This window comes from Microcaecilia unicolor, chromosome 14 (genome assembly GCF_901765095.1).
Source record: "Microcaecilia unicolor chromosome 14, aMicUni1.1, whole genome shotgun sequence".
In the NCBI taxonomy this organism is placed as follows: domain Eukaryota; kingdom Metazoa; phylum Chordata; class Amphibia; order Gymnophiona; family Siphonopidae; genus Microcaecilia; species Microcaecilia unicolor.
Window position 1 is genome coordinate 34,139,126 of NC_044044.1, and position 22,603 is coordinate 34,161,728.

Consider the following 22,603-nt stretch of genomic DNA (forward strand, 5'->3'; position numbering starts at 1 on the left):
ACAGTTTGTAATGAGTTTATTACAGAATCAACGAAAAATATATATGTATAATATATAAAATGTGTGTATATATATATACAATTACTGAAATGGTCTATATTAAAAATAAGGAGGGATATAGTGAATGTTGAGGTGGGGCTGAGAGAGGAAGCCAGACTTCCCTTACATCGATCCTTGCTGGGCTTCTGGCAGTTTTTAGATTAGGGCTGGAGAAAAACAGACTTCAAAGACAGAGCAATGTTCCTTCATAGTATCAGGATTATCCCTTCCTTCTGTTTAGGACCCTCCTCTGAAATATTTTAGCACAACCTCAGCTGCTTTTCTTCCATTAAAAATGTGCAACAATTCTGTTATGGCTACATGTGGCAGAATGGGTAGAAAATTGAAGGAAGTTGGCAAAGTGTCCCCCTAGTCACTCGCTCTTGAGCTGATCTTTCTTCTCCCCAGTTCGCTTGGAATGGAATCCTAAGGCAGGGAGTCATGTCACTGTCAGCAAAACTACCGATTCCTTGCTTTATAAAACGAACGTCACACAGGACGTGAAGCCATTGCACACAAAGCTGATTGTCACCTTGTTACAGAAGCTGGAGACGGAAAACAACACCACACGCTGGCTATACAGCTTGATGTCTCCGTTTAACACACGAATGCAAAGCGGCTGTCTTCATAGTAGCCCACGGCAGGACTTGATCCAAAAGCCTCTTTTAGCTATAACGGCATCACTTCTTTCACTGTAATTCTGTAAAATCAGGTTAAGGCAAAGCTGACAAAACCTGCAGCCAACTCTATCCTACGACCGAGTTCTCCCTGAGTTTTGAATCTCTGAGCAGTACCAGCTGACCAGTGACTAATCCTACACATCCTCCATATAGATCCACACCAGATCCTGTGTAGAGGTACATTTGTAATACAAACTAATTGGCCCACGTTTCAGTAATTAAAATAAAAGCTCAAATGCCTTCACATTGGGTGTGAGGGATCCTCAACTAGAGGACAGAAAATAAAGATCTCCCCCCACCTAGAACAACATCTCCTTCCGTTCAGTGGTGGAAGATCTGCCAGGCCCAAGCGCAAAGTCAGAGGATCCCCTCTCCTGGCAGGCGGGATATTTAAACAGCCCCGGGGAATGCTGAACTTACTGGCCGGCAATTGTGGGATTCTGTATACAAGGGCTGCAGAGCGTATGCAACCTGAACAGACCTCACATTCTCCAATTCTAACACCCCAGAGGACGACACTCAAGGTACAGGCTCCTCTCCTCCCACTTTGCTTTCTGGTTTTTGCTTCGACTCCCCATGGCGTGGCGTGGAGCTCATCAGAAAGTCTTCGGGAAGATGTGGACCGATACTGGATGACACCAGGCTCTGGTTTAGCGACTCGTCCAGACGCAGCGTCTCCAGTTCCAGGACTGCAGGCTCAGGGTAGCGGCTCACAGTGGCCAACGATTGCGAGAGGTCACGGTGGAGGTCAGAGAACTCATTGCTGTTCTTGGTGCAGCGCTCAATGTAATCGCTCTTCTGACGGCGCTCCAATAACAACTGAGTCCGTAGAAAGGAGACCTGGCAAAGGAGGCAAAAAGGGCAAAGGTCAACGAAAGTAAGCAAAGAAAACCTCTGTCCGCGGCAGGCAGTGCTCGCTTCCTTGCGGTACTGCCCCCATCACCGGACACTCCTGCCCCAAGTTCCTTACCTCTTTCAGTAGCTCTGGCAAACTCTGCCACGATTCTTCTAGATCCTTCACTTGATCTCCTGCGATCAGCTGGGGAAAAATGGAAACCATATATATATTTTTTTTTTAGTATTATTCCAGGAAACTTACCAATTGTGAGGACCTATTAAGAGAATATTCTTTGTCACAGAAAGGGGAGAGACTTTTTATGGAAACAAGAGATTATATGCAGCCTGGGGCAGGGGCCAGCGTGATCAGGAGATAATTGGAATCCAGCGATCTCGGGTCACAAATCGACATATAAACTGAAGACCTGGCTCCAGGATCTCCTCTCTGACCTGGTTCTGGCTGTGAAATCTGAATTTTTCATAGATTTACTCAAGTCACAAATAAGAGAGCATCAGGATTGAAGAATTTATGCACCAGATACCAAAGGGGTTTTCCCATTTTGTGTCTACTGGAAATGTTCACAATATCTGGCCATACATGTAAAAAAACCACCAAAAGTAGAGTAGTGTAATAGACCTTTAAAATCAAATCTCAAAATAAGGAATCCACAGAGGGCAATGTTTATTGAACAGCAGTCAAGGCTGCCCTTTGTGGATTCCTTACTTTGAGATGTTATTTTGCACTACCCTACTTTTCGTGTGTTTTTTTTCTGGTGGACTACAGTAGGGTAGGTTGCCTTCTTTTTTTCTTTGTGTGCCTACGTATACGTACAGTTAGTTATTTTTCTTATATTCCGCTAATTCCATTTGCATAGCTCAAAGCGGATTACAGAAAGACACTAGATCACAAAGTGTCTAGGATGTAACGTTTTCAAAAAGAGTATAACAGAATAAACACACACTATTTCCTTACCATGTATTAATAAAACAGTAACATCTTTAGCCCCTTCTTAAATGTATCATAAGATAATAAAAAAATGTATCACACTTTGGTTCAGAAGTTAAAATTTCTAAATATCGACCAGGATCACAGAGGTTCTCCCAGCCCTCTGCTAAAGCCACATTGATTTAAAGACATTCATGACCTGAGCACAGGTTTGATAGATACTTAGAGAAACAAAGGACTGTTGATGAAAAAAAAGTCGGTACTGTTGGCTAACGATGAGAGTTAAATACCCAAGGAAAGCAATGGGCTACAACAGGTCAGGAACCTTGTCAGACGGGATTGTAATAAGAACAGCAGCACTTCAAATGTGTGTTAAAGCTTTCTGCCCTCCCTGCCCTAAAAACAACAGAATAGTCAAACCTTTCCCATCGATGGATGGCCAAAGTCGTCAGATTTAAGTCCTGAGAAATGAAGTCTTTCCACAAGCATGTGCCTGTAATCCTTCTTCCACTTCCTCCTATCTTTCTCCACCTGGAAAGAGAGAGAGAATTTTTCAGTCTCAGTTTGGCGTTTTCGAACACTAGGGACAGGGTGTAGCCAGTAGGACTTTTGAGACCCTGCCAAGCCACAGCTATGACCTGTGAATACTAAAGTAGGATTAACCAATAGGTGCTAATTTGTTGAAAAATGGAGAAAAGCCCTCAGAAACCGTAGGCTAAATTGCCACTGGGTTTAGAGCGTGGTTAGAGCTTATATTGACTTATAACACACGCTACAGTTTAATCACTGGGCAGAAAAACTCCATTTGAAAAACAAGGCTCATAAAATTTTTTCGCCCCAAATTATTCTGTGTGAACACACAAGAAAATGTGTGAACACAAAAGAAATTTTCTTTCAATATATATTTTTTTACAAATGTTTTTTCAAAATGTTTTTATCAAAGTGTTAACGCATCAGCATATCAAAAAAAGAAGAACACTTAGCTTTGTAGTGTGTTAAGACCGGGCACTCATCACGCCTTGAAGTATTGTAGACGTCTGGCTAAAAATTGTCAGCATATGTCAATAGCACTCTGTTCCTGAAGAAGCCACGTTTCTAGGCGAAACGGGTTCCCGTAGAACAGATAGTGATGAGTGCCCGGTCTTAACACACTACAAAGCTAAGTGTTCTTCTTTTTTTGATATGCTGATGCGTTAACACTTTGATAAAAACATTTGAAAAAACATTTGTAAAAAATATATATTGAAAGAAAATTTCTTTTGTGTTCACACATTTTCTTGTGTGTTCACACAGAATAATTTGGGGCGAAAAAATTTTATGAGCCTTGTTTTTCAAATGGAGTTTTTCTGCCCAGTGATTAAACTGTAGCGTGTGTTATAAGTCAATATAAGCTCTAACCACGCTCTAAACCCAGTGGCAATTTAGCCTACGGTTTCTGAGGGCTTTTCTCCATTTTTCAACAAATTAGCACCTATTGGTTAATTTTACTAGAGCGTTTTTCTTTGGTATTAGGTTACTGTTTCTGCTCTAGATCACTGCAGTTGTTCAGTTTGATTGTATTTAAATACTAAAGTAGGACCCAGAGGACCAGTCATGGCCTTTTTTCTGACTTTCGGATACTGCAGGCAGAATGCAGTCAGGAGATAGACAACGTAAACCCTCACCCTCTCCAAGGTTGTCTTCAGTTGTAAGTTGAGGTTCTCCAGGCCATGTTTGTCATGTTCCAGTTCTGCTACTGCCCGCTGGAGACGGTTTAGACGTTCCTGCAGAACTCCATGATCTTCTGTTTGCTCCCGAGTTCCCTCCCCATTGTCATTAGCATTCTATGGAAAAAGAGCAAAAACAATTACACAGTTATCTAGCTGACATTTATTTTAGAATGTTGAGAAGGAAGAAAGAAGTCAACTACCGACCTGGTGAAGCCGATAGTCATGATCTCTCTCAGACATCTTGCTCTTCCAGACCTCCATGTTCTCTCTCAGTGCTTTTGTCTCAGCCTCACTCGCCAGCAGGGCAGTTGTCAATGCTTGTACTTTGTCCTTCCACTTAATTTCTGCACTCTCAGTTTGCTGAAGGGCAGAGGTCACACATTCCAGGTCACACTGCACGGCCCTTATCTGCACACTTTCCTCTTCCTCAAGCTGTCGGATTCTCTCTCTGCTCACGGCCAATTGCTGGTCTTTCTGCTGGAGATTCAGATGGAGATGTTCCAGTGATAGTCTGAGAGCCTTCTCCTCTTCTTCTTGCACCTGGAGTCCTCTTATCTTCTCTCTCAGGGTTTCTGCTTCCACCTCTCTTTCTCTTAGGGTCTTTACTTCCATCTCTTTCTCTTTGAGAGAGATCTCGAGGTGCCTGACCTTTTTCCACTGATCTTTCAGCTCTTCCTCCTTCCTGGACAGTGTCCACTGGACAAGACTATGATTCTCCATCAACCTTTCTTTCCCAGCATCTTCTTGCAGTTGAAGTCTTCTGGTCTGTTCCCTCAGGATCTCCACTTCCATGTCTCTGTTTGTTAAAGAGGCCCTGCATTCTTGGAGCTTTTCCCTCAGGCTCTCCATTTTCATCTCTCTCTCCCTCTGAAAAGTCTCATATCCTTGAAGCTTCTCCCTCAGGTTCTTCACTTCTATCAGAGAGGTCTCATACCCTTGGAGTTTCTCCATCAGGCTTTCTGCTTCCATTGCTCTTGACCTCAGAGAAGTCTCAAGATAACTGATCTTCTCCCACTGACCTTTCAACTCCTCTTCCTGCCTGGTCAATTTCTGCTGGACATAATTCAGGTCCCCCAAACTATCCTTTTCATCTTCTTCTTGCATGCAAAGTCTTCTGACCTTCTCCCTCCTAATGTCTATTTCCATCTTTCTCTCCCTCAAAGAAGTCTCATACGTTCTGACTTGCTCATTTAGGGCTTCCGATTCCAACTCTTGCTCCCTCAAAGAAGTCTCAAGATGCCAAACTTTCTCCCTCTGATCTTTCAGTTCTTTATCCTTTCTGCTCAGTGTCAGTTGGAGATTTGCCTCTTCCCCCTGTGTTTGAAGCACTTTGATTCTTCCTCTCAGGGCCTCCATCTCTTTATTTGATTCCTCTAGAACTTCTTTTAAGTGGTTGACCTTTTCTATCTGATTTTTCATCTCCATATCTCTTCTGATCAGCAACCCTTGTAATTGGTTCAGGTTCTCTTGTAGGCCATGATGTTCCTTATTCTCTTGTTCCTGAAGTTCTTGAACCCGCTGGTTCAAAATCTGCATTTCCTGTTCTCTGCCCCTCGCAGCTTCTTCAAGGTTTTGAATCTTCTCCTTTTGAGCTTTCACCTCGTCATTCTTTCTGGTTAACATGTGCTGTAGTTGGCTGAGGTTCCCCAGCAATGTTTCCTTCTCTTCTTTTTCTTTCTGGACTGTTCGGCCTCTTTCCCTCAGGGTCTTTATTTCCATCTCCTTCTCCTTCATAGCCTCCTCAACTTGCCTGACTTTCTCCTTTTGGCTTTTTATCTCCTGTTCTTTTTCACTTAGCACTCGCCGGAGATGCTCCAGGATCTCCAGTGTTGCCCTAGTCTTGGCTGCTTCCTCTTCCTCTTGATCCTGGAGTTGGGCAAGCCTCATCCTCAGAGTTGTGTTTTCACTTTCTCCCTCTCTTGCAGCAACCTCCTCCAGCTGCACAAGACGGTCCCGGTATAACCTAAGGGCTGCTTGTGTGTCTTCCTCCCACTGCTGCAAAGCCCTCAGCTTTTCCTCTTGAACTCGCAGCTCCTCTTCTCTCTCCCTCATCACCTGATGCAGTCCTTCACATTGACCTTTAAGAGATTCCACTTCTTCTTCTCTTTCCCGTAAAGTGGCCTTGACATGGCTTACAGCTTCTGCCTGCGCTGCCTCCTCTTCATCCTGTTCTCGGATCTCATCACGCAATGCTTCAATTTCTCCATCCCGCTCTCTCAGCATAGCTTTGGCATGCTCTAAGTTCTGCCGCAAGATCTTTGTCTGCTTCACCTCCTCTTCCTCCTGCTCTTCGACCTGCTGCCTAAGTAACTCTAGGTCCTGCTGCCTGTCCTTCAGCGATACCTTGAGGTGCCCCAAGCTCTCCTGCAGCAATTTTATCTTTGCCTCTGCATCACACTCCTGCTCTCGAAGTTCACTGAGCTGATCTTGTTGGGATGCAATCTCGTTGTCCCGTTGACGAACAGCCGTCTCAGAACGTTCTAGTGCAGCCTGCAGCAAGCTCATTCGTGCCTTCTCTTTTTCCTCCCACTCCCTGAGGGACTCCACCTCACGTGACCGCTCCTGAAGAGCAGACTTAACCCGTGCCAGGTCCTCATGGAGAGCGAGCTCTCTGGCCTCTTCTTCTTCCTCATGTTCCTGGAGCTGCCGTTGCTGTGATTCAAGCTCACAATCCCTCTGGAGTAACATTTGGGTTAGGTCCTGCACCCTGCCCTGGAGGAGCTGCAGCTGTGTTTCCTGCTGTCCTTCATACTCCCGAAGTACACTGATCTGCTGGCGCTGAGCTTCTGCCTCTCTCTGCTTCTCCCGTAGCATTGTCTTCCAGTGTTCCACATCCTTCACCCCTGACTCGTCCTCTTTCATCATCACCTGAAATTCTCCAATTTGCTCCGAATTCTGTGATGTTTCCGACTGGCAAGGTTCTGGTAGCACCTGGATCTGCAGTCTCATAGATGCAGCTTCACTGTTCTTCGCTACAATGGTAGGACATAGGTGCTGTGCTTCGGTTCTCTGCCAATCTGTCTCATCGCTCTTTCTAATGCTCAGACAGAATCTCTCTCTGTCACTGCTCAGCATCTCTCTCTCTATCATAGGTAAAGGTAGCTTCACTATTTTACTTTCTAACATCTCTCTTTCTGTCATGGATATAGACAGTGTCTCAGTCCTCAGTATCTCTCTCTCCATCTCGCTCTCTTTTACCCTTTTGTTCAGGATTTCAATTTCTCTGTCCTTCTCTGTCAAATGAAGAGACATGCTCTTCTCCTTATTTCTCAATGAGGCTCTCTCCTCATCACTCTCTTGTATCATCTCTCGCAGGGTCTTGACCTCCATCTCTTTCTCAGTCTTATCTAGAGACAGTCTTTCAAGCTCCCTCCTCAGCGTTTCTCTATCTTCACTCTCTCTTATCCTTTCTTGTAACGTTCCCATCTCTCTCTCCTTCATACACAGAGAGAGTCTTTCCCTCTCACTTTTCAGATTATCTCTCTCCTCTTTACTCTCTAGTATCTTCTCTTGCAGAACCTTGACCTCTCTGTCTCTTTCAGTCAAATGTAGTGACAATTTCTCTAGCTTACTCTTCAGTCTCTCTCTCTCCTTTTCGCTCTCTTGAAGGACCGTGACCTCCCGGTTTTTCTCTATGATACATACAGACAGTTCTTCTATTTTACACCTCAGCATGTCTCTTTCCTCCTCATTCTCTTGCATCTTCTCCTGTAGGGCTACGACCTGTCTGTCTCTCTCCATAAAACACACAGATAGCCTTTCTATTTCACTTGTCAGTGTGTTACATTCCTTCTCGTGGTCTCGTTTCCAGTCCTGTAGGACTTCAATTTCTCCACTTTTCTTCATGACATCTAGAGACCACCTCTCTTTATCAGTTCTCTGTGTGTCTCTCTCCTCCTCAATCTCTCGTATCCTCTCTTGCAGGAGTGTAATCTCTCTATTTCTCTCTATGACATCTAGAGACACCATCTCTTTATCAGTTCTCAGGGTGTCTCTCTCCTCCTCAATCTCTCGGATCCTCTCTTGCAGAACTGTAATCTCTCTATTTCTCTCTATGACATCTAGAGACCACCTCTCTTTATCAGTTCTCTGTGTGTCTCTCTCCTCCTCAATCTCTCGTATCCTCTCTTGCAGGAGTGTAATCTCTCTATTTCTCTCTATGACATCTAGAGACACCATCTCTTTATCAGTTCTCTGTGTCTCTCTCTCCTCCACAATCTCTCGGATCCTCTCTTGCAGGGCTGTGATCTCTCTATTTCTCTCTATGACATCTAGAGACACCATCTCTTTATCAGTTCTCTGTGTGTCTCTCTCCTCCTCAATCTCTCGGATCCTCTCTTGCAGAACTGTAATCTCTCTAATTCTCTCTATGACATCTAGAGACAGCCTCTCTTTATCAGTTCTCAGTGTGTCTCTCTCCTCCTCAATCTCTCGGATCCTCTCTTGCAGAACTGTAATCTCTCTATTTCTCTCTATGACATCTAGAGACCACCTCTCTTTATCAGTTCTCTGTGTGTCTCTCTCTTCCTCAATCTCTCGGATCCTCTCTTGCAGGAGTGTAATCTCTCTATTTCTCTCTATGACATCTAGAGACAGCCTCTCTTTATCAGTTCTCTGTGTGTCTCTCTCTTCCTCAATCTCTCGGATCCTCTCTTGCAGGGCTGTAATCTCTCTATTTCTCTCTATGATATCTAGAGACCGCCTCTCTTTATCAGTTCTCTGTGTGTCTCTCTCCTCCTCAATCTCTCGTATCCTCTCTTGCAGGGCTGTAATCTCTCTATTTCTCTCTATGATATCTAGAGACCGCCTCTCTTTATGAGTTCTCTGTGTGTCTCTCTCCTCCTCAATCTCTTGTATCCTCTCTTGCAGGGCTGTAATCTCTCTATTTCTCTCTATGACATCTAGAGACAGTCTTTCTTTATCAGTTCTCAGTGTGTCTCTCTCTTCCTCAATCTCTCGGATCCTCTCTTGCAGGAGTGTAATCTCTCTATTTCTCTCTATGATATCTAGAGACCGCCTCTCTTTATCAGTTCTCTGTGTGTCTCTCTCCTCCTCAATCTCTCGGATCCTCTCTTGCAGAACTGTAATCTCTCTATTTCTCTCTATGACATCTAGAGACAGCCTCTCTTTATCAGTTCTCAGTCTGTCTCTCCCCTCCTCACCCTCTTGTATCCTCTGTTGCAGGGCTGTAATCTCTCTCTCTTTCTCCATGATGTGTAGAGACAGTCTCTCTATACCCTTCTCATTCTCCTGAATTCTTTTTTGCAAGGCCTCAATTTCTTCATCTCTCTCCAGAACACGTAGAGCCTGTCTCTCAGTTTCACTTCTCAGTATACTTCTTTCTTTCTCGCTCTTTTGTATGCCTTGTTCTAGGATTGTAATCTCAACATCCCTCTGTGTGATACACAGAGACAGTGTCTGTGTGTCCTTCTTGAGTGTCTGCCTTTCCTTCTCAATCTCCTGTATTCTCTCCTGCAGAACCTTGATTTCTCCATTTCTTGCTAGAACATGTAGAGAGAGTGCTTCTCTGTCAGTTCTCAATGTCTCTCTAGCCTCTTTGCTCTCTTTAATATTCTCTCTCAGGGCTGTAATCTCCCCATCTTTCTCAATGAGACACAGAGACAGTCTCTGTACCTCACTCTTCAGCGTATCTCGCTCACTCCTTAGTGTCTCTTGGTCCAGTATGCTGTCATCTAACTTCTCTCTCAGTGTTGCTACTTCAGTGTCTCTCTCCGCCACGGTCTCTGTCAGTCGCAAGTAATTGCCTTGTAGCACCTCCCTCTGTGCTGCCCCCTTTTCTTCTGTGGCCTCCAGTGTCTGAATTCGGAGATGCAGGGCCTGTGCTTCACTCTCTGTTATCTCCACAGTGTGATGAGCAACTTGGACCTCACGCTCGAGATTGTGAAGACAGCCCTCGGTGACAGCAGCCTTCTCCTCGGAGGCGCGCAATATTTCCCGGAGGTGCTGAATCTCATCTTGCAAGAGTGCTTGGTTGTCCTGCAGCAGGGCCAGCTCCTAAGAGAAGCCAAAACAGAACATAAAACAAAAAGACCAAACAAATGTTTAAGAGCCAAAAAACAAACAAACAAACAAACCAGAGATCACCTAATAATAAAAGGGACAATTAAAAAAAAAAAAAAAAGAGAGAGAGAGAAAACATAAAAAGCAGAAAAAAAGGTTGAACAAAAACTTGAAAGATAAAAATGACAAAAGAAACCAAAACTTAAAGATGAAGAAAAAACTGAAAACAGAAAAAAGGCCAGTAGATTAAAAAGAAAATAGAAAATAAATGTTTTGCTTTCCAGAATTTGCAGGACAGTAAGTCCTGGGAAGCAATTCAGCACTCTGAAATGAAACCCAATTTTGATACCCTGAATCTAACAAGTCCCTCATTCATCTCCGGTTTCCTGAATCCAGAATTCCAGGTATAAACACTTCCTGCATACAAACGCCTGGAAATCTTCCCATGCTCTTTGGGGGTGGGCTCAGGGCTTTATTTGGGGCTTTTTCTTTCACCTGCTGCTTGTTGTGCTCCACCTGGGCCAGGGTCTTATGGTGCTCCTGCTGCACAGTGACTCTCTCCTGATGTAGCCGTTCCAACCTCTCCTCGTAATTAATCACCAGCTCTGCCTCACGCTGCGCCAGGCGTTCTGTGGCCAGGGTCACTGCCGTCTCATGCTGCGCACGCGTGCTGTCCTAAAGAGGAAGTCGGGAGGAGAAAACAATCACATTTATTAGAAAGATGAGGCACTGGATAATATTGAAGGGCTCAGGCCTGACCGACATTCCCTTTGAAATCCGTGCAGGTAAAAGTGCGAAAGGAATGTGAACCGTTCTCTTAAGTAAACAGAGGAAACAGTGTGCTGAAATTTGAAAATAAATTCGATGTGTGCACGTGCTATGGAAAAGCTCTAGAAAGGGCATTTCTCAGCCTCCCTCGTACAGTCACTGGGCTCTAATCTCTCTCTTACCTTCTCCTTTAGCAGTGCTTCAACCTCTTCCTCGTGTTCTCTGCGCAGCTGGCTCGCAGTACGCTGGTGATCTTGCTCTGCGTGGCACAGCTGCTGCAACAGAGTTTCTCTCTCTGCTTCTGCTTTCACTCTCTCAGACTCTAGCTCACTCCGCAAGCAGCTCACCTCTCCTGCCGCAAGAGACCCCCAAGGCAGAGGATTAACCCACAGAATTACCACCCGCTTCATCAGTTCCCCACAGCAAGAGACCCAGGAGGAATACGTCTAGGGTGTTAACATTTGTCTTGTACCCCTTGCTCCCTCTCACCCCCAGGGGGCACTGTCTCCATGTCTCTCATCTCCAACCTCCCCCCCCTCCCCCCAGTGGAAGGGATGCTCTTCTCCTTGCCTAAAATTGGTCCTGGAGGCATCCCAGCTAGTCCTATCGGACCGACCGTTCACTTGTCTATTAGATTGTAAGCTCTTTGAGCAGGGACTGTCTCTCTTTGTTAAATTGTACAGCGCTGCGTAACCCTAGTAGCGCTCTAGAAATGTTAAGTAGTAGTAAGTAGTAGTAGTAGTCAGGTTCTTAGGATATCCACAACGAGTATCTATGAGAAATATCTGGGCAAATCCCTCTCATAAATATTCACTGTGGATATCCTGAAAACCTGACTGGGCTGCCCCTAGAACCTGCTCTTCTGTCACACACTGGGAGGAGGCTGTCATCCTGCCTATACAATTCATTGGTACGACCTCTCAATCCCCTCACCTCGGAGGGTCTCTTTGGCCTGAGTGATTGTTTGAACTTTGACCTCCAGCTGGTCTTGCGCAATCTCCAGCCTAGAGATGTGCTCTTGAGCCTCAAACAGACTGGCCTCCAGGGTCTCCTTCAGTGACCTGAAAGTCACACACAAACACTGATCTCCACATCACCTTTAGAAATGTGCGAGACACATTGGCTTACAGAGACAAGCAACTTTTGTAAGAGACAGTTACAAGAGACAGCGAGATGAAAAAGTAAATGAAGACGTGTGTGAGAAGGGCTGCAGGAGACCCACATTTGTGGGTGAGAGATGGAAGAAGAAACAGAAATCTGCAGATCCAAATAATCCAGACTCTCCACACAGATCTAGAAGCAGAAATGCATTTCATCCTGAGCTGTGCGAAATCCAGAGAGAGAAAATCAAAGACTTTAATAACAAAGAATGAGCAGGAATAACTGTGTGTAATTCTGAGGAAAGAGGAGAAACAGCAGCTGGAGCAGCAACATCTGTGGGATCCTGAACCCAGGTTAGAAGCAGAAATGTATCTCCTCTTGCACTGTGCAAAATGCAGAGACAAGAGATGCACATTTCCAAAAGAGCAGAGAGAGAACATCAAAGACTCCCCACAAAAGAATGAACAGAAAAACCTGTGTCTAATCCTGGGGAAAGAGCAGAAACAGCAGCTGGAGCAGTAAAATCTACAGGACACCATCTGGACCAGCACCTGAACAAATTCTCTTCTGCAACTACCACTTTAGGTTACTGTGATCACACAGAAATACCCTGTCAAGCAAGAATGAGTTTCGGAAGATGAGAAGACGAGCAGGAAAGGGAGATACACGTGAATGTGAATGTGAGAAAAAAAGACAGTGGAGGGAGGGCAGTATACAGGTTAAAAGTGCCCCCCTGGTCCCCTCATACCTCAGTTCTGCCACCTGTTCAGAGAGCCCCCTCCTGTCTCTTTCGGCAGCTCCCAGCTGTACCTCCATTCTGGCCCGTTCTCGAGCTAGTGCTTCCTTATCCCGAGACAGCTGTCCCACTGTCTCACTGTGGCGAGATGCCTCTAGACGAGAGCGCTCCAGGTCTTGGCTGTACCCACCCTGCTGCCTGACGATCTACGGGACAGGAGAACAAACTCTTTCATTCCCGCCACCTGTTATGACCCCTCACCCCCTCCCGTCCTCTCTTACCTGCTGCAGCCTCTCTAGAATCTCCTCTCTCTCATGTCTCAGGTCCTTCACTTCTGCCTCCAGTTCTTGTCGCTCCTCATTCACATCTCTCAGATGCCGCTCCAGGCGGTCCTTCTCCGATAGCAGCTGCTCCTTTTGTGTCTGAGACACAATCAGCGCCTCGTGGATGGAAGACCTGGCACGGTCTGCCTCTCCTACCCGCAAAGACAGCGACTCGTTCTCCTGCTCCAGCTGAAGTGAGAAGTGGGGAAGTAATCACTGACCTGGTACTTGGAACACACAGTCACTCACAGATAGGGTGGGCTTCAGCATGCAAGTTTAGAAAGGAACTGGGCAGAAAGACGCTCCGAGGGCACTGCCAGTCTTCCAGAGGCTGTCTCATCGCAGAGACTCTCATATTCATACCCCCCACCCCCAGCACATGGGTGATCCTCCGAGGGATCAGATGCAGATAGTCGAGCTTGTTCGGCAGACCATTAGAAGATCGTTAGCTACAGCAGTTTAGAGAAAGTAACCCAGTCTCTTATGCTGTACTGATGAGGTCCAGCTCACCTGCCACAGCTGCCGACTCAGTTCCACCTTATCCTGTACCACTGCTTCACTCAGGGTTCCCAGCTTGGACCCTGCGTCTCGTAGGTCTGCGACCTCTGACCTCAGCCTAGTCTTTTCCGCCTCCAGCTCAGCCACCGACATCTCCACCTGTGTAGGGGGGGAGGAAGGAAGATGTTCCATTACACCTGTCACTAACTCATTTATCTCGCACCTTTTTTTCAGTAGTACCTCAAGATGAGGTATATTCAGTACAGCGGGCATTTACCCGTCTCATGAGGGCTCAGAATCTAAGTTTGTACTTGAAGCAATGGAGGGTTAAAAGTGACTCAGCAGGATTTGATCTGCGTCACACTTGAAAAGTGACCTTAACACTCAGTATTGGCTCAACACTCGCTATTTTCAAATGCCCAAGTACCAAAGAGCTCAGTGACCTTCCTGTGAAGTCTCAGCTCCGAGCGTCAGAATTTTCCTACCTTCCGCAGCGCGGCCTCCATCTCCTGATGCTCCGTCCGCAACAGCTCCCCCTCCAGGTGGGACTTCTGCAAGGCCTCTCGCGCAGACCTGAGCTCTGTCCGCAACAAGGAGTGCTCCATCTCCAGAGTCTCCAGGGACTTCTGACTGAGAGGTCGGTATGGGATAGGGCGAGAGAGAGAGAGAGTCACCCATCAGGCTATAGAAAGCAGCAAAGCTGGACTGTGATGTCAATGAAAACTAATGCTGTATTCCGATTGTCTGATATCTGAACTGAACTCTGCAGGATTTCTGAGCTGGGTTTTTTGGGAGGTAGCTCTGTTCTGACAATTCAAATTCATTTTGGGGTTATACTCACACTTGCTGGCTGCCCCGCTCTGCCTCCTCTTTCTCCTGTTTCTGATCCTCCTTCTCCTGCAGCAAGGAATCTCCCTGCAGTTGCAGGTCTGTGTTCACACGTCCCAACCGCTGCACCTCTTGATCTGAGACCTCAAGCCGCTGCCGCAGGGTCTCCGATTGTTGCACCAGATGAGAGTGCTCACTGTGAGTGACAGGGAGAAACAGATGAGAGGTAAGGTCAGAGCCAGGAGGAATGACGGCAGACTGAGGGAGCAAGTGGAAAGGCTACGGACCCACTCAAGGATTCCATCTGGACCTGGAGTCTCTGCTCCCGTTCTTTACCCTCTTCTAGCTCTCGGGCCAGAGCCTCCAATTGTGTATGGAGCTGACGCTGATGTTCTCTCAGACAGCGACTCTCATCAAGCTCCTTCTGTAGGGCAGACAAGCTTTCCTGCTGCTCCGATACCCGACCCCGCAGCACCTGCAACACAGCGAAAAAACCTCAAATACCTAAAGAGGGAACATGCTGCCAGTGACAGCTCTGAAAAGAAGACTTACTCTGACTCCCTCTTCCCTTCTCTCCAGCGCTTCCCGTAGCAAAATGAGAGATCCATGGACATCCGCTGACGGCTCAGTCAGTGACAGCTCGATGCCACTGTCTTCTGACCCCTCCACCAGCACCTGAACACCAAAACCAACAGAGATGAGTCCTCAGCTGTGTTAGCAGGTCTTTCTGGAGAACATACTACCCACCTCTGCCATACGTGTGCAGTACACTCACAAGCAGCCCGAGACATGCACAGACTTTCCTGCGCTCTGCTTTCTGAATCCTACCTGGGCAATGTCCCTTAGAGCCTGCTGAAATGACAGTGTCTCCTCCTCCATGCTCCTGGCTAACGAGGCCTCTGTCTCTGAGCGACTCGACTCCTGAAAGAAAGGACACCAAGGGTGAGGGATGCAAACATCAACCCAGCTACAGCCACAAATTCCCCTCACCCTCCACCCTGCCTCTCCCCTATTCTCAGGTAGTCCACATGTGCCTCAGGCTGAGACAGTGTACCTATATCCCCCTCTAATAACCTAATACCCTCCATCCCAGCTTTCCTCTGCAGTACCCTCTCCTCCCCCACCCTCCATCCCAGCTTTCTTCTGCAGTACCTTTTCCCTCTTCTGCAGAGATTTCAAATGTGCCTCATGCTGAGACTGTGTCTTCATCCCCCATAAACACTCTGCACCCCCCACTTCCTTCCAGCATCCCTCTGCAGCATCCCCACAAACCTCATGTAGGCCTCAGGCCGAGACTGTGCCCCTATCTCTCATACATTTCCCTCCCCCCCCCCCCCCCCCCCCCCACCGACACACTCTTCATATTTCATCCCACAACACTTCCGACGGATACATGTGGCTCAGGCTTAGATCACACCCTCATTCGCCTCTATGAAGCCCTCCACACCCTCTTCATCTATTCCCTGCTCCGTACCAGCATTTGCAGGGTGTCATTCATCACCCTTATCGCCTCCTCGTTCTCCACCTTCTCCCTCTGCAGCTGTGTCAGTGTGGAGGAGAGATCCACAACCCTGGGGGAAAGCGAGAAAAGGAGACGTGAGGTCCCAAGACACCTACTCTGCTTTCACACTATCCCAGGAAAAAGGATTAGCACGCCAGTATGTGTAACAACCCTCAGACAGTAGGTATCATCTTCCCATTCCCATTACCTCTCTCGAAGCTCTGTCTTCTCCTGCTCCCCTTTGACATGCAACCGCATCACCTCCCTTTTCCTCTCGCTCACTTCCTGCTCCAGTTCCGCAATCCTCGCCTCCAACCGTGAATTAAGCATTTCCACTGCGGTCACCTGACTGGAAATTGGGTCCCTCGTGCACAGGGTGGCAGAGGTCAGGCTAAGGCAAACGACCTGCAGGGTGCCAGAGGAGCGAGCCCAATCCATCCTAACCTGTGACAAATCCCTGGGGAACAGAGAATTAAATGCAATCGTTCCAGCGGCCGAAAAAGTCAGAGAACCGCTCAGTTGATGGCATATGTAAAAAGAGGTTTTCTGGGGAGAAAACTGAGTTTTTTTTATATCATTTAAAATGTCCAATTGTGGATCGATGTCCACACACTGCATCGCTATTCCCATGAAAGGCCAAGCGAATCCTGGTTTTACTCCTCGTGCATGCTGGGATTTGTAATTCCTGCATTAGCCCATGGAAATATACTTACCAAATGATCCAAGGATTGATCCATTTCCTTGAAAGTGGGGCATTCCCTCCACCCTCACCACTGGTTTCCACCCATTCCTTTCCTGAATCAGCACCAAAATTCCCAGAATACACTGGGGGGGGGGGGGGAGGAGGAGGTGAGAGTTATGGCCCTCACCTGTCCGTGGCAGACTTCAGCTGTAGAAAGTGACGGCGAAGCGTTACGACCTGCTTCCAGAGGTGGAGAAGCCGTGACCGCTCACCCTGGCGGTGGTTGTCCAAGAGCTGAGAGTCCCAGAGAAAGAAAGAAGAATGGGAAAGAGAATTAAAGACTGGAGATGTAATGGAGAGTGAAGGAGGTGGGGGCCAGGGAAAAATACAAACCACTGAAGGGGAGAAAGCAGAGGTTGACAGGCAGGAGTAACGTTGGATTATCGAGAAGGGTAATGATGGGGCAACAGGGAAACATAGTACTGCGGGGGGGGGCAGGGTATCGAGCAAAACAGACAGTGCTGTGAGAGGGGGGAGGGGCAAAAGTATCCTGCAGAGCTTCAGAGACAGTGTGTGCTCCTCACTCTTGTCTCTCTTGTCCTGCATCCTACCCTTTTCTACCATCCTTAAATTTATTTTTTATTTTAGTTACATTTGTACCCCACGCTTTCCCACTCATGGCAGGCTCAATGCGGCTTACATGGGGCAATGGAGGGTTAAGTGACTTGCCCAGAGTCACAAGGAGCTGCCTGTGCCGGGAATTGAACTCAGTTCCTCAGTTCCCCAGGACCAAAGTCCACCACCCTAACCACTAGGCCACTCCTCCACTGTATCTCTCTCCCCCCTTTCCCCGTACTTTTACCCCTTAACTCTTCTCCATTTCTCTCAGACCCACTTCCTGGCCCTCTGTCCCTCCCCGACAGGTTCTCACCTCTCTTTCCTCCTGCCACTCTCCCTGCCTCCTTTCTAGCTCCCCCACAGCTCTAGTCCAGTCTGCTGTCAGCTTGCGGAGGTCTCCTCCCAGGGCCTCAATGGTCTTGTTGGCACTGTCCAGCTGGTCCTGCAGTAGCATGGTCCCTTCTGCCAGGCTCTCACATCTGAAAGGAGCAGGAAAGAAAAGTGTGGCAGAGTCATAATGACCATAACATGGTAATTACCCCTTAAATAGGGTTGTCAGTGAGACAGAATCCACGACTGAGTTGTTCATGCCCCAGAGAACTGAGTGTGCAAGTGTAACAGCACATAAATGTGGCCGCTGGGTCCAGAAAGGTTACATAACATACTGAAAATCACACATGAAGCCCTGACTAAAGGAAGGTTAAATTATCACTAAAGATCACTCTGAGAGACATTTCCTTTAACACTGCGCCACTCAGTATAACCTTTTAATAACTGCTATATAGGTGCACCAAAAGTTAATACTTCAGGGTCAGACATATTCCCCTACACACCTCTGTTGTTCCTCTTCCAGGCGGATCAGTACTTTCTCTAAGCTGTAGCCTACTCCCTTTTCTGGCTCCTCCTCATGCAGGTACTGCAAAAAGAAACCGAACACAAGGAGAAATTTGGTCTTACTGAAAATATTCTTTCCTTGACTCCGACCAGACCAGTCCAGAACGCATGCGTTGTGTCCTTCAGCCAGCAGATGGAGACAGAGACCCAATAGCTGCGAGTTCTGTGCTAGAAAAAGGTTTTATACATGGCGATGAATATCAAAACACAAGGTTTATTCATAAAAAGACTCGACACATCACCGTGTTTCAGCAAAAGTGCCAGCCTCAGGAGTCGTATGTAGCGTATAAAAAACTAACGTTATCTAATAGTGTATCAACGTATGCAAACCCAAATGAGATGCGCAGTCTTGAAAAAGACGCATAGCACACCTTGACAATGGCAACACTGTTTCCACAGTATCTGCGTTCTGTGACAAAGCCATTTATTGGCTATTTACACCACAAGGTTTGCTCTGTGTCTTTTCAAGACTGTGCCGTCTCATTTGGTTTTGCATACATTAATACGCTGCTAGAGACAGTTTTTTTAATACACTACTCAGGCAGGCACTTTTGCCGAAACACGGTGCCATGTCGAGTCTTTTTATGAATAAACTTTGTGTTTTGGTATCGAGGCATATTTTCAAAGCACTTAGCCTCCCAAAGTTCCATAGAAACCTATGGAACTTAGCCTCCCAAAGTGCTTTGAAAATATGCCTCATTGCCTCCCTTTCGTTTTTTGGAAGTGTTCCTGTTGACGCTTTCCAAAAATACTAGGACTAGGGGGCTTGTGATGAAACTACAGTGTAGTAAATTTAAAACAAATAGGAGAAACTTTTTCTTCACCCAACGCATAATTAAACTCTGGAATTCGTTGCCGGAGAACGTGGTGAAGGCGGTTAGCTTGGCAAGAGTTTAAAAAGGGGTTGGGCGGTTTCCTAAAGGACAAGTCCATAGACCGCTATTAAATGGACTTGGGAAAAATCCACAATTTCGGGAATAACTTGTATAAAATGTTTGTACGTTTGGCTAGCTTGCCAGGTGCCCTTGACCTGGATTGGCCGCTGTCGGGGACAGGATGCTGGGCTCGATGGACCTTTGGTCTTTTCCCAGTATGGCATTACTTATGTACTTAATATTCCTCTCCGTTCATAGTGTTTGACGTTCCTCCACCTTGGTGGTTGATTCCTGATTCCTTTGTATATATCCTAACACAATTAAAAGTGAAATACTTAGAAACTCTTCAGAGGTTCTGGACTCTCTTCAAAGAAAAATTGAAAAAAATGTTAACACAAGAAAACAATGAAAAGAAAATACAGCTCAAGCTATAGAGTGGGTCTCTAAACTTGTCTGGCTGCAGTCAAGGAAAGAAAATTAGCAGGTAAGACCAATTTTCCTTTCCTTTTCTTCCTAACCAGACCAGTCCACAACACGAGATGTAGCAAAGCAATCATAGCATTGGATGGGATGATGATAGCCTGTTCAGGCCCAACAGAACACTGCTGTACCAAAGGCAGTGTCCTGTTTGGCCTCAACATCCAATCTGTAAAAAATAAAAATTGTAAATGTATGTAAAGAAGATCAAAATAATGGCTTCACAAATCTCCAAGGACAAAATGGCAGCTTCAAGGCATGGACACTCATGCCATGTCTCTGTTTGAATGAGCTTTGAGACCGAAATTAGCTTATCGACCTAAAACCAAATAAACTGAACCGATTTCCTCTTTAGACATTTTGCAATTGTCAGCTTTCTAGAATCCTCATCCTTACTACCCACTAAACACAAAAACACAGTCTGACTTTTGAAACTCATTAGTAACCTGGAACTACTATTACTCCGTTATTTGGGAGTTACTCTGGATTCCCAGTTATCATTTGCCCCTCACATTTCCTCTTTCTTTGCGATCTGGCTTCTTTGTGTTGATTCATTTCATGCTTTAGTACTGTCACTTTTAATTTTAGAATAACTCAAGCATCTCCAAAACACCGCCATTCGGCCTATTTGTCATGCCAGAAAATATGACTGTTTCCCCTCTCTTACAAAGCCATCATTGACTTCCAATACCCTTACCCCCCCCCCCTCCCCCCTAGTGGTTGCTTCGCTCCATCAACAACCACCGGATGGTACTCCCGGGTTCCAAATTGGCAAAATATGAGTATGTGATCATGTTGAAGGCTTTGTTGGGCAATTTCCATTCTTTTGGGTCCCACATAAGCCTATTGAGGAAGTTCACCCAAATATGTTTATTTTATCTGTAGCATTTGTATCCCACATTTTCCCACCTATCTGCAGGCTCAATGTGGCTTACATTAAGCCGTGATGGCTCCTTTCGACAGATTTTGAGAGGTAATCTACCAGCAAAAACTGGCTGTTGCCTTTAGCAATTTGCATGTAATCCCAATCTTGAGAAGCTCTCTGATTCACAATCGCATGAATCTGAGATTTAAACTTTAGAACTGAGTTGGCAAAAACAGCTTTTCCACACTTGTATTGAATCGAGCCTCTAGATACTCTTATCAACTGTGCTGGCTCCAACTTGTTCTTGTCAAAATTGACAATCCAACCCAGAGAGACTGAAAAAGCTGGATCACTTGAGTCATAGCTTGACGGACTCTCTTCTTCCATCTTTGCTCTGATGAGCCAATCCTTTAAACAGGGACAAACCAAGATCCCTTGCCTACATAAGGCAGCTTCCACTACCACCATGACTTGAAGAAGGTCCGAGGAGCTCTCACCAGACCAAAAAAACATCACCTGAAGCTGGCAATGCTGACCAAGAACAGCAAAACTTAGGCACCTCTGATGAACACCCGAGATGAGAATGTGCAAATAGGACAGCAAAGGCAGTTTTGCCTACTGCAGTGGCCACACTTTATCGGTCCAAACCCCCCATCCAGTGAGACCACCAAATGAACCTCAAGTTTTCTAAATTAGTCAAACACAGCTGCTTTGCTTGCAATGATGCTCTATGTTTATGCGCTAACATATGGACGGCTAGCTCTGAATATCAAGTTAGTTGGCTTAAAAAAAAACTGGATATTCAACGCCAGCAGCCGAATATCCACGTTTAACGCCTCCAACAGTTGAATACTAGGGTAGTTTGTCTCCACTGCTAGCTCACGAATACAACCCGTATGTTCTAGACTGGTCTGGTTAGGACATGAAGTCACATGTATACATTCTTTCTCCTAGCTCTCTGCATTTTAACTTTCCATTCTCCCATTCCATCCCTAGAAGGCTTTGGTTTACTGCCCATCTTTGACCTCTTTTCTTGTCTTGCTTCCTCGCTTACCTGCTTTCCTTCTTTTTTCTCTCTCCCTATTACTTCACACTTTGTGTCCTTCCCACCCTTTCACACATACTAGAGCCTTGTAAAGATATATTTCCTGCTAGCACTGCATCAAATGGTTGGGATAGTTTCTCTCTTCACCAGCTAACTAGCTTCCACATTTAGGAGTGGAGACAAAGTGACCTCCCTCCTCCATGCACTGGTATACCTTGGTTCGCTCCAGCTCTTGGCACCGCCTGCGATACTGCACAACCTGTAGGAGGAATTACATGATCTATCAGGTTCTATCTTTGGCATACAAGAAGGCTCTCTCCTTCCTCCTCTTGCCTCTATTCTTCTTACCTTGGCTTGCAGTCGTTCTACTAGCATGGCTTGCCGCTGCTGCGCCTCTCGCAATCCTTGCACTTGGCTCCGGTAAGATGATTCACTTTGTGCCAGCCGCTTCTGCAACTCAACCTCTGCATGACAGTGAGGCAGCTGATTTGTTGCTGCATCTCCTGCAGCCAGCTGGAAGAGAAGGAAATGGATTGTAGGGAAAGACTTCACCAGGGTAAGGAGAGGGATGTGAAAAAAAGTTATGAAACTAATCCTTAGGTGCAGGAGGGGAATCCTGAGTGAAAGAAGTGAAGACTCTGTTGTCAGTATGGTCATCCCAGGTGGGTTACCATTTTCCCTTGGTGGACCAGTGACATTTTGTAAACTCATTACTTAGGAAAACAGAGCTGTAAAATTGTAGATAAAATTGATACTATCGCTTTTACCTGTACCACCATGTTTCTGACAAACGGCAGCTCTTCCTCCAGCAAAGGGCGATTTTGTACCCGGAGGTCAACCAGTGCCTCCCGTAACAGGCGTTTTTCCTCCTGCAGTGACCTGAGTGCAGCCATCTGTTCATTGAGGGGGGGGGGGGGAGAAGGGAGCTGAGAGAAAGAGAGAGAGGGGTATCACACCTGATTCCCCCTCCACACCCACACACTGCTCATAAACCCAGCAACAAACTAGGGGAAAGGGTGCCGAGACAGGACATAAGAGTTAAGCATTTGATTTTATTACAAATGCAAAGATGTCAACCTCCGGGAGCTTTCAGACCAGTCCTAGATTTCTGACAACCTCATCATGAAGCATTTTGGGACCTGCAGCACTGATCTCAAGGG

The 22,603-nt window shown here is 46.3% G+C and overlaps 1 protein-coding gene across 1 annotated transcript; it reads right to left on the reverse strand.

The window, feature by feature from the left end:
• CEP250 (centrosomal protein 250) lies at window positions 1-22,303 on the reverse strand. The gene is made up of 24 exons (XM_030187218.1): window positions 22,211-22,303; window positions 21,792-21,956; window positions 21,658-21,702; window positions 18,121-18,203; window positions 17,601-17,766; window positions 16,857-16,963; window positions 16,196-16,444; window positions 15,961-16,057; window positions 15,315-15,407; window positions 15,039-15,161; window positions 14,774-14,961; window positions 14,500-14,682; window positions 14,144-14,288; window positions 13,671-13,817; window positions 13,119-13,349; window positions 12,850-13,043; window positions 11,934-12,061; window positions 11,183-11,352; window positions 10,728-10,907; window positions 4,416-10,226; window positions 4,167-4,325; window positions 2,923-3,033; window positions 1,690-1,758; window positions 1-1,559 (listed from the first exon to the last, which is right to left on the reverse strand). Exons 1-24 carry the CDS (start codon window positions 22,220-22,222, stop codon window positions 1,239-1,241), a joined length of 9,177 nt encoding a protein of 3,058 aa, XP_030043078.1. The 5' UTR covers window positions 22,223-22,303; the 3' UTR covers window positions 1-1,238.
• Between the last annotated feature and the right edge of the window lie 300 nt (window positions 22,304-22,603).